Source organism: Xyrauchen texanus, chromosome 2 (genome assembly GCF_025860055.1).
Source record: "Xyrauchen texanus isolate HMW12.3.18 chromosome 2, RBS_HiC_50CHRs, whole genome shotgun sequence".
Classification (NCBI taxonomy): Eukaryota; Metazoa; Chordata; class Actinopteri; order Cypriniformes; family Catostomidae; genus Xyrauchen; species Xyrauchen texanus.
This window is the reverse complement of record NC_068277.1, coordinates 6,930,065-6,942,085: the sequence shown is the minus strand read 5'-3', so window position 1 is coordinate 6,942,085 and position 12,021 is coordinate 6,930,065. Positions and strand designations below refer to the sequence as shown.

At 38.5% G+C, this 12,021-nt stretch overlaps 1 protein-coding gene across 2 annotated transcripts; it reads right to left on the bottom strand.

Annotated features, from left to right (window-relative positions):
* On the bottom strand, window positions 1-11,533 carry kiaa0895l. 2 transcript variants are annotated; one of them, XM_052148575.1, is made up of 7 exons: window positions 11,387-11,533; window positions 9,052-9,820; window positions 7,518-7,661; window positions 6,503-6,635; window positions 4,650-4,955; window positions 4,478-4,575; window positions 1-2,723 (listed from the first exon to the last, which is right to left on the bottom strand). In XM_052148575.1, exons 2-7 carry the CDS (start codon window positions 9,781-9,783, stop codon window positions 2,562-2,564), a joined length of 1,575 nt encoding a protein of 524 aa, XP_052004535.1. In that variant the 5' UTR covers window positions 9,784-9,820; window positions 11,387-11,533; the 3' UTR covers window positions 1-2,561. The 2 variants fall into 2 exon arrangements, with proteins under 2 accessions (XP_052004535.1, XP_052004542.1); XM_052148582.1 differs by lacking the exon at window positions 11,387-11,533 and having other exon boundaries at window positions 7,518-7,657; window positions 9,052-9,147.
* Between the last annotated feature and the right edge of the window lie 488 nt (window positions 11,534-12,021).

The following is a 12,021-nucleotide window of genomic DNA, read 5'->3' as shown; positions in this document are numbered from 1 at the left end:
TATATATATATATATATATATATTTTACATGCAATGAAAGGGAATGGTGACATCATTTTGTGCTCCACCAAAGAAATTCATACAGGTTTGGAGCAACATGAGTGTGAGTAAATGATGACAGAATTGTCATTTCTGGGTGAACTATTTTAAGCCCTGATGGAAATCAAATGGTGCCAAAGGATGATCACATTTTGTCATTTCATCAAAATGCCATTTTTCTTGTTTTGAACTCTTCCTGTGGAGTGTTGTGTTGAACCGAGTCATCCTTGGTGTCTCTTTGCATCGCTTGCCTAGACTAGATTGGAAAAAAAAAAAAAAAAGCACTTTGCTACTGGAGTATAAAGCTAATACCACAGACACAGTTCTTAAGGTGAATACAAGAGGTAAACAAATAATAAATACATAAATAATAGACTTGAGACTTTAAAAGAGGTTTAAAATTCAAAAAGTACAAGAGCGTCACAGGAGATACAGGAAGTGCTTGTCTATGTTCAAGTGTAGAAGAAGAAATACTGTGTGGGAGATTTAAATAATTGATGCCTTTGATACCTTGTGTGTGAGATCACTTACACGCATGATAGTATGTGCCCGTTACATTTTGAGTGCAAGAAAAAAAGGGCTGGGTATCAATACAGATTTCCGGATTTAATTTGATTTCTATGTGCTATAAATTACACAGGCGACATTATGAAAATATCCATTTAGAAAATAAACAACAGGACCTAAACTATATATTAATAATTATAGTAATTGCTATTTATTTAACGGATATAATAATCAACACATTTAAAACCGAAGTATACTTTTTAAAGTAAAAGATCTATCTTAGGATTTAAAGAATCAAATATCGATCGAGATTCATTGGAAAATCAGTATTTTTTACCCAGCCCAATCGTTCAGCTTCTTATGAGTATGACCGTGTTCAGAATGGAATACTAGCATACTAGCATACTGCATACTTTTTTCTAAGTATGTGAAACAATACACAACTACAAATGTTTCGAGCATTAGCTAAATAGTCACATGACCTCATAACTTTTCATTAATTCATTAGTTGTGACAGTCAAGAGAGATTACAGGGAAACAATTCGAGCATTGCCGTGTGTGAGATACAGGGCCCTGTTTTATGAGCGCAAGCGTTACGCGCAGGGCAATGCCTTGGTATATTCGTGCAAGCGGGCGCCAAGTCTAGGTGCAAGTGGGTTTGGCGAGATCGCCCGCGTAACGCGCATGGGATGGGTCAAATGCAATTTAATTCTGAGGTTCTTCTCCGGTTATTCCAACGTCTGAGTCCTATTATATAGTCCGTTCCCTCGAGCACCAACGATTTAAAGAAATGGACTGTATGCAATGAATTACAAGTTCTGTCCATTAACTGTTCTTGAAGAATGTCAGGCATGTTTCTATGACAGCGACATGCTCCTTTTTTACGCATGGAAAATGCGATTCTCGTCAGAATTTGGATGCATGCATTTATGCATTAATTTAAGTTATTATTATGAATCACTTTCATCTACTGACACACAAATCATGGCTAGTATTAACAGTGATTGTATCGGCACGCACTTCACTTCCACCGGTCGAGTTTGATTTAAAAAAATGTAATTTAATTTATTGAAACGCATTTCTAAATTCAAATTACACTCCAAACGAAACGAAAATATAATACAAATAATAAAGTGGAAAAATCACTGGTAGAAAATGACTTGTCAAAATGAAATCTTAAATGCAATTGTAAATATACATGATTAATAATAATAATTGAAATTATAAACCATGACCTCTAGAAAGTTTGACACAAATCTCATAATTTTTTTGTTTCAACAGCGATGGTCAGAGACATCATTCGATGTTCTGTACTTTCAGAATTTGGACATGAGCTGTATTACCACCTGCTAGTGAAATCTCCAAACAGCAAATGCAGGAACTGAATTTGGACTTTGCGCTGATTTAAAAGGTGGTATTGAAACGTCTTGGCGCAATGACCCATTTCTCAGGAAAATAGCTAATTGCACCATTTACATACGATACACCCACAGTGGCGAAAACACTCCCATCCACGCCCACTTGCGCTTTGCGCTGGCACGGAAATTGCACTTCGAATTGGTATAAGAAGTTGCGTACGGTCATCGCGCTGTGCTTTGCACACTCATGAATATAAAGCCTGCCGTATTCCACGCAGTGCTTTGGTTGCATACTGCACATTTTGGCAAATGCAGTCAGTCTAGTATGTCATACATGCATACTATACAGAAAAAAATATCATGATTAGTATGCCAATATGCGATTCTGAACATGTTTTGTTATGCTTGAAAGGTATATGATTTAACAAAACTGACAATCTTTGCATTTGTAAACAAACTTGCTGGATATTATGGCACTTAATGCAGCAAAATACATCATTGAACACAACCATGCTATATGTTAGATCTTTGTTATTCCAATTTTTCAGACACTGATTTTTGGTCTTGGAAAATCAAATAAAAAAAAAAAAAAAATTGATATTTTGTGACTGGTTGTGTACTGTATGATGGTTTGTGAATGGTAGCAGGTCCAGATCTTCATGGAATGAGCTCTTGAAGCTCTGCATCATTCAGTTCATTGACTGTGACAATGTTGTCGAGATGTTGAAGATATCGTTCTTCATCCTGCATGAAGTGAGGAATTCTTGTTCTGTTGAGAACAGCCAAATGCCGAAGTCTGTCCACATCTTCGTAGGACACCTACAGTAAATAACAGGAACTGTATGTACTGTAGCTGTATGCACACACAATGTTGAGCCCATTTTCACCTGGTATTAAAGAGATAGTTCACCCAAAAAATCATGCCATCCCAGATGTGTGTAACTTTATGACAAAAATAAAGTTTTTAGAATAATATCTCAGCTCTGTATGTCCATACAATGCAAGTGAATGGTGACCAGAATCTTTGAAGCTCCAAAAAGTACATAAAGGCAGCATAAAAGTAATCCATACGACTCCAGTGGTTTAATCTGTGTCTTCTGAAGTGAACCAATCGGTTTTGGGTGAGAACAGGCCAAAATGTAACTCATTTTTCAATATAAACCTTGACATCCGCAGTTGTCTTGAGAATCATAATTTCAAGCCCGGTTACTCTTCCTAGCACCATCTAAAGTTCTGCGCAGGAAGTTAAATTATGCTTGAAATCGTGATCGTGCCAAGAGACAGCAATATCAACAGAAGACATGGATTAAACCACTGGAGTCGTATGGATTACTTTTATGCTGCCTTTATGTGCTTTTTGGAACTTCAAAATGATGGTCGCCATTCACTTGCATTGTATGGATCTACAGAGCTGTGATATTCTTCTAAAAGTCTTAATTTGTGTTCTGCAGAAGAAAAGAGTCATAAACATCATAGATCACATGAGGGTGAGTAAATGATGAGAATTTTTAATTTAGGGTGAGAATGTTTCAGGTGATCCGATCACATGTGAACAATGCTAAATACAGGTGTAAATGCGGTCCAAGACTTTTTTGGATCAGATCACTGAAACCACATTTCGTAAATTCACCCCGATGCATCTCAGACACCATGAAAGCACCGCCTACTCACCTGTCAATCAGCTAGTGTTAATTTCGCCAACTAAATTACTGATGGAAAGTTCATTGACGAAGGGTTTTTTAGGTTTTCAATGAAGACAAGACGAAAAAGACACATCATGGCAATTATCAAGCGGTTTTAATTTATACATGCGGTTGATGAAAATATGATGTGAAAAAAATATCATGAGATTATTAACAATTCACTAACAATTATATATTGATGATAGATGATCTGGAAATAATTGATTTAAACAACGCAGTCAGTAGTATTTTGGAGATTTCCCCGCTTGAGCTGCCAAGAGGGTTAATTAATGACCTCACTCAAACATCCTATATGTGAGATTAATCAGCTTTATCTACAACATGAACATATTACAACTTACATCTGCTCAGACAATGAAGTGAATGTACAGGTGGACTAAAACTAAATTAAGCACTATATGCTATTATTTCATTACCGTTTTCTCACATTGTATCTTACACTGCAATCATCCATTGCACAAAGAAAAAAAATGTTTTTAACTGCCAGCCCCCCCCCCCCCAAAACAAATGTGAATAAAAAAATTGGAAAAACACGTACTGTATAAATAAAGACTTCACTGAATATCTTCTGTATGCAATATGCAGTGACAACGCTAATACCAGACAGCATAAAAGTTATCCATGTGACTCCAGTGGTATAATCCATGACTTCCAAAGAGATATGAAAGGTGTGGGTGAAAAACAGATCAATATTTAAGTCCTTTTTAACTATAATTCTCCACTTTCATATTCTTTGTGCAAAGCGTCTGCTAAATGAATAAAATGCAAGTCTATAATGCATATGTCTATGCAAGTAACATGAAAATACCAGGTGGAAACGGTTATGTGTCAACTTGTGATTGAATCACTTGAAATGTAAACAGGACTCACCTTTCCAAGAGCGGTTAATATCTTGAAATCAATGTTTCTCCTGTGGCGTAATATCTTGAGAATTCCATCAAGGTAGACCTGATCTTTACTAAAGCAGCCTGTTGAATGCAAATCACATATGTAAACAAAAACATCGATTTCAGGGTTTGTTGTATTCTTGGCATTTGTTTACCTGGTTTAGAGGTATCTGTTTGTCCTCGTTTGGCACGGAGGCAGTACTCCCAGCGTACAGCAGGATCTTGGACAAAGCGAGCGATATGGATGAACAGTTGGCTGAAGCTCATGTTAGTGGCATGGTATACAGTATAGTATAGCAGAGCGGCTCGCCACAGGAAGGGCTGTTTCCGTAGCAACACACTGTGAAGACTGGCAAGCCCCTCTTCAGTAGGATTAGCTGGTTTCAGTCCAAACTGCTTTCTGCCGACAGAAGTGGCCCACGGTTGCAAGCTGTTATTCACACCCCGTAAGTAATGCGTGCCTAAGAGCGGAAGTCATAGGATAAATTGCAATAAGGGCAGATTTATTGTCAAAAGGAACATTAGCATTAGTAAATTAACAATTGGGTGACTTTTACAAAGAAAGTGCAATGACTTTACTAAAGTAATACATTTATTGGGTATATTAAGATTTGTTTTCACATTGTGACATAATTAAACAATTAAGCACATGCTACCAAGCACAATTCCCCCCAAAATTCGTATTAATGTAATGTGGGGGGATAAAAACAAAAGTAATTTTTTTATTACTGTAATGCAAATCATCCTGTCCGGATGCAATTATTTTATGTATTTTTTATTTTTGTAAATATATATATATATATATATATAACAAATATACTTGAAAATAAATAAAAATAAAATTGAATAAACAAGTTGGAAATTAAGTCTCAAAAACAAAGCTGCACCACCATGATCACATGGGAAATCGACATGCTACTTCCGAATGCTCATGTACCCTGAAATCAACCCCATACTGCCGAATTACAAGCGCCATGACCCTACCAGACATTTTTGCATGAATTTGAAAATGTTTACCTTTCCCTGTGGAACTAGCGAATCTCCGTGACACGGTTTCTGTTCCCGTCAAAACCAAGAAGTAATCACTCTCACATAAACAATAGTGAGCACGAATCAGGGGTTGCATTTTTTCCCCTCTAACATTTAAACTTTACTCCACTGATAGTTCGCTTTAGCATTGGGGTTTGGGGTAGAGTTAATAACATATGCATTCCTGTTGACCTTTTTCAACTTAAAAAGACTCTCTTTTGGTGCCACCCCATGGACATTTTAGCTCCGTAACACTTCCAGCTACGGCCACTGGGGGCAGTGGTTTAACATTTCTGCAGCAGAACTTTCGACCTCCTGTCGCCGAATTCCTAGTTTGATCGGTCTGGCTGCTCACAGATCCATGTTGGCGTTATTAGTGTTACCAATGAAACCAAAAGAGTTTGTTTTAAAGGGTTGTCATTAGGGATGCACCATTATGAAACAATTTTCCGATACCTATTTGAACTATAACTATAGTCCGATAAAGATACTGATATTTTGCCACTTACTTTAAATGCCATCAGATCAGGAAATCTTAAAAACATTATAAAGAGGTATAACAGCTTTTTTACTGTTCTAACAACAAATAATTTCCAATATTTGAGATGTCAAAGTCTGCTGGTCTGTTTATGTCGGGAGGTTTCCGCATTAACGTGAGTACAAGAATTAAATATGACATGTTCTTAGGAGTGCCAACCCTTCATAGAGTGGCTATTATTATTTTTTACATATTATTTTAAGTGTGTTACAAATTAATTATAAATAAACCCTCAGTTTTTCATGCTTGTTACGATAGGATATGCCGATAGTTTTCATTTGGCCAATAATAAGCAGATACATCTGAGCATCCCTAGTTGTCATCTTGTAAATATGCTAATACCAACATGACTGCATACAATTTTAAAATATAAATAACAAGGAATTTTAATACAGCACTGCTATGTGATTAGTATTGTTTGAAGTATGTTTAAGTTTATACCAATCTCATGTCTCAGCATTCCCTCGAGCCAATGTTGACGTGCTCCTGACAGGTTGATTGTTAGTGTTGGCCGACATCTCTCCACCTGCATTACTGCCTGAGATAGAAGCTCATCGGATAGAGATACAACCACCTGGTGATAGAAACAAAAATGACTATTCCTTTGTCAAACCACAAAAAACATAAAGGAATAGTCCCCCCCCCTCCCCCTCACGTCCCCCCAAAAATGGCTTTCTTTCTTCTGTGGAACTAGAAGGCAGAATGTATTCTTAGGTTGCATCCGAAGACAGGAAAATGCTGCCTCACGATGGCTGTATACAGAGGCAGGAAGGGATCAAGGCATGTCCGAATCCAATGTTATGTTTGCGTCACATCCTGTCTACTGAGGGACCTTCATCTGATTGTTTTTGAAGGCAGCACAGATGTATCCTTCGCTGACTATGAAATCCCACAATCCTGTGCTCTCGAATCCATGGCGGTTCTTATTCACCTTTTCCAACTTTTGATTCCATTTCTAGCGAGAAAGTGTTATTGTAGTTATTAAATATACACTTGGTTTTCGCCAAAGCTCTCTTGATTTTGTTCTAGATTATTAGTCCATTGTGGTTCGGTTGGACTGAATGACGCAGACGCGTTACCTTTAGTGGGCACCAGATGGCGTTAATCATTTGCTGGTTTCCTGGCAACAATGTGACGTTACGCTGCTTCGGTAGCCTGTCCGAAACCAGTTCCTGGAGGTACCTTCATACGCAAACGCTGTCTGTTGAGTCATTGACTGATAGGGCAGCGAGGCAACAAAACGGCTACCTTTTGGTTTTGGACTCAGCCATTGTCTCAATTCACTGTCATTGCATTTTTTTTTCCCATACGCTGAAAGTGAATGGTGACTAAGGCGGTTAGTCCAAAACATTCTGCTTAACATCTCCTTTTGAAATCCACACATGAAAGAAAGTCATGAAATTATGAATTTTAATTTCGGGTTAATATCCTTTTAAATACACTGACATCCACACACCTCACCAACACAGCGCTCCTTCTGCAAGTATTTACGTGTGGCAGCCCACACTTGACTCTTCGGGAGCAAGTTGCCTCCTGTGACCTCTTCGAAGTTCTCGTAGGTACCATACTTCCTCAAGACACACTCCATAATTCTGACTGCCTAGAGAAAAACATGAGGTAAACAAATGCACCAACTGGGCAAAAGGTTTAAAACCTAACCAATATTATGACTCTTTTCCTAAATATAGTGAGCTGCCTACATAGTTCATTTTTAATAGGATCACCTATGATGTCTTAAAATGTTGCGTATTTCCCCCAATATTTTAGCGTGCTTGTATTTTTATGCTTACTTGATTATTGAGTTGTTATCTTAGCAACATGCTAATGACAAACTCTATTGACATCAATTGTAAGTTCAATCTCTCATGCATTATTTGTATGACAGACGGCAGTTGCTTCCTATGTAAAGCACTCCCAATCGGTCACTTATGAGATTCAACTTCAGTTTGGATGCTGTCTTAAAGGAACAGTTCACCCAAAAATTAAAATTCTCTCATCATTTGCTCACCCTCATGCCATCCCAGATGTGTATGACTTTCTTTCTTCTGAACACAAACAAAGATTTATAGAAGAATATCTCAGCTCTGTAGGTCCATACAATGCAAGTCAACAGGGTGCACATTTTGAAAGCTCAAAAAAGCACAAAACCAGACAGCATAAAAGTTATCATGTGACTCCAGTGGTATAATCCATGACTTCAGAAGCGATTTGATAGGTGTGGGTGAAAAACAGATCAATATTTAAGTCCTTTTTAACTATAATTCTCCACTTTCATATTCTTTGTGCATATCGCCACCTACTGGGCAGTGAGACTTTATAGTAAATAAAAATACTTAAATATTGATCTGTTTCTCACCCACACCTTTCATATCTCTTTGGAAGTCATGGATTTAACCACTGGAGTCGTGTGAATTAAATTTATGCTGCCTTTATATGCTTTCTGAAGCTTTGAAGTATTGACTTGCATTCTGAGGACCAACAGACCCAAGATATTCTTAATTTGTGTTCTTCAGAAGAAAGAATGTCATACACATCTGGGATGGCATGAGGGTGAGCAAATGATGAGAACTTTTCATTTTTGGGTGAACTGTTCCTTTAAGTATAATTTATATTTACTGGGTGAACTTTTAGTTCACCTGAAAATTATGACAAAATGCACCGACATTTTTGTTCAGCTACGGTGTTCATGTGGTGATATTTCTCTGGTTGGCAAACATACCTGATATTCTTGACCTTCTAGATCTGGGCTTGTTGAAGTGCATTGATGATTGATTAATTGTGGGTGTGGCTTGGACGTAACATTTTGTATTTAGCTTCCTCAATGTTCTAATTTTAAAACGACGCTATGTGTAGTATACACACAGGCTTCATTTTCCTAGGGTGCTTTAGTTTGTTCAGGAAAAATAAATTAGGCTTTAGAGGGCAGCTACTTATGTAAGGCAGTACACAACAGTAAAACAGCCAATAGGTGTCTTCTCTCCATACTATACCTGGGACAGGAAGAGACCAGACCCTTCTCTGTACTTCTCCAAAACAGTGCTGGGCTCTGGCGAGGCGTACTCAAACTGGGGCTCGTATTCATAGTTGGAGCGAAAAAAGGTCTCACGCTCTTGTTCCATGTTTATCGGGCGAAGAGCGACAAGCAGGCACGGCCCGCGAGGTGTTGACGGTGAGGGAAGTGATCCGAGACCCCTGGCGATATGTGGCAAGGAGGTGGCAGGCCTCATTCGAACCCTGCCGGCAAGCGAGGGTGTCGTTGAGTTCACCGTGCAAGTGCTCTCGCTCCGGCGAAGCCAGTTTCCCGGCCCCAAACTCGGGCTTGTCAGGCTTCGCACGGGCGGGGAAGGACCACCACTGCGCCATGGCGGCTGTATCACCTTCGGCACCGGCTGCTGCGTTGCTCGAACTCGCTGCGGTTTGATCTCCAGACTGAGGGGTCTTGGACATGTTGCCTGTTTGGCAAATTCACCGGGCTGTGCAGTTTCGCCTTTTCTCCTACCTTCCGACTCCCTGAGCCTTCGATGTACCCGGGAGCTGCTATCTGAAGTAGTACAAGGGCCATTGTGGGTGGGTCTGTCTCTTTGGGTGACACTGGTGGTTCTGGCCTTCACTGGTTTGGGTTTCTCTGTGCTGAGCTCTGGTTCCAACATTTCTGAGGCATTCTTTGAAAGTCTTCCTCCATTAGCCTGCTCCATGCAGTTCTCACCCAGGTCCAGCACCATTGCTACATTCACGCCTCTGTCCACAAATGCTGCACACCTGTAAAGAAAAACATGTCTATCGAGGCAGGGTTGTATTGTCTCTACATTCAACAGCGGACCGATTTCAAAAAAGTGGTGGGGACATTTGACATTTGATGATAATATACATGTGTTTTTATGCCTTGTAAATGTAAACATTAGGTTTTCTAAGATGTATCGATTGTTAATGCGAATTCTGATGATTTAAACACACACCAAAGTAACTTTATGTAGTTAGATAGTTGTGATAGAAGCAGCAGTTAGAATGGGTGGGAAAATTTTAACTAATCAGAAATGTTTAGCATTTAATTATTTTGCAGCAAAAGTGTGTTTATGAAATAATTACACTAGAAATAATAATGTATAAGAATTTACATTTATGCATTTGGCAGACGCTTTTCTCCAAAGTGACTTACAGTGCACTTATTACAGGGACAATCCCCCCAGAGCAACCTGGAGTTAAGTGCCTTACTCAAGGACACAATGGTGGTGGCTGTGGGGATCGAACCAGCAACCTTCTGATTACCAGTTATGTGCTTTAGCCCACTACGCCACCACCACTTGTAGTAATAATAATAGTACAACTATTTTTGGGCTAGTGAAAAGTAACTGAATTACTGACAAGTCCTGCATATTAATCCTTACTGTTGAGCCTTGAGTTAGGTTAAAAAATACATCAAATTAAAATGAATAGTATCGCTTAGCTACAATAAGGTTGTATTTGTTAACATTGTTCAACTACATTCTAATAAACATTTAAACAATACTTTTACAGCACTTATTAATCTTGTTTAATGTTAAGTTCAACATGTACTAATACATTATTACATTTAAATGTTGTATGCATTGGCATTAGTTAATGCATTATGAACTAACATGATGAACTAACAATTAACAATATTATTTTGTATACATTATAACCAAGATTAATAAATGTGTAACACATGTCACGTAATTTCACAATTTATCCATTCTGCTATTTTGCATAGTGATAATAAATGTGATAAAACCCAGTAAAGATTTGAGATTTTGGTTGACAAAAGGCATAATAGCTCATTCATAACCATATTTGTGCGAAGCCTTGAACATGCAAAGAAAGAGATTAAACATCACTTACAGTATATTTATAGTCAAAACTGAGAACTGGATTCCAATTGGAATTTACATCATAATTTGGAATCCAGATCCTATTGAATGCACACAGTGAACTTCCAGTAAGATTCATGGATTCTAGAGTATTGAGCATCTGGAATAATGTCAGTACAGTTAAAGGGAATTGAACTGGTAGCTTTGAAGTCCTGAAAGATTTCCTTTAAATTATTTTGATGTTCAACTGGGGGCTTTTATCTTATTGTAATCATAACATTATCACCACAACAGCCCCATTGTTCAGTGTTCTGATTGTTTCTAAACCACGACAGAAATTCTAATTTGGAACGAAATAAATCGCTCATCTCAAAGACAATGATGTCACTGCATAATAGAAGCATGACAGAACAGCTCTAGCAATGCATTGTCGGTAAACCGCGAATGAGATTATTTCTGACACATATACATTATTATTTATAAAAGACGCATTACATACCAGCAGCGCTTTTGCACAGACCGAATGAATGGACTTTAGATCATGCTAAAATTGCATCAAGACAATCAGCACCAGCTGCTACTCCAACTTCAGGTCAGTAGGACAAACGGCTGGTATGGAGGAATAACGGGACAGGATGCCGGGCTGGGCATCCTGGAGTTCGGGATGGCTGAGATTGCGTTGCAGTAAATGACGCGCTGGCGCATCTGAATGACCCGTTTACGTCGCCACGCTGGTGTACGTGAGCACGTAACGGGGAGACCAGAGCGGGAACGTTGTCACACGTGTTACTTTAATGACTGAATATTTCAGTGTGGTGCAGGGGCGTCGTGCCCATTCAATGTAAGGGGGCACATGCCCACCTTGGTTATTTGAGCCAAGAGGATTTAAAATGGATTATTTGAACTTACAAAAACATATTTTCACCTTTGATAATTGAATTGAATGATTATTGCATGTAAAAAAAGAAAATTAAAAAAAGAATGTGTATGTTGCAGAAATCTTTATTCACATTCTAAATGTAGTTTTTTTTTTGTCAGTCCAATTGAGTCACGCGCTCCACTAAAGGCGACGTCCCGTGGCTGCCGGGAAGGTCGAGCCCGGGAAAGCAATTAAGCCAATTGATTAAATCATCT

What these genes read in the sequence shown, in the direction of transcription:
- kiaa0895l (XM_052148575.1), bottom strand. Translation starts at nt 9,783, where the DNA reads ATGGTGCTGGACCTGGGTGAGAACTGCATGGAGCAGGCTAATGGAGGA. An exon ending in AGGAGCGCTGTGTTGGTGAG is followed by an intron (nt 6,636 to 7,517) that starts GTGTGTGGATGT and finishes TTCTATCACCAG; the next exon opens with GTGGTTGTATCTCTATCCGA. An exon ending in AATGCTGAGACATGAGATTG is followed by an intron (nt 4,956 to 6,502) that starts GTATAAACTTAA and finishes TTCCGCTCTTAG; the next exon opens with GCACGCATTACTTACGGGGT.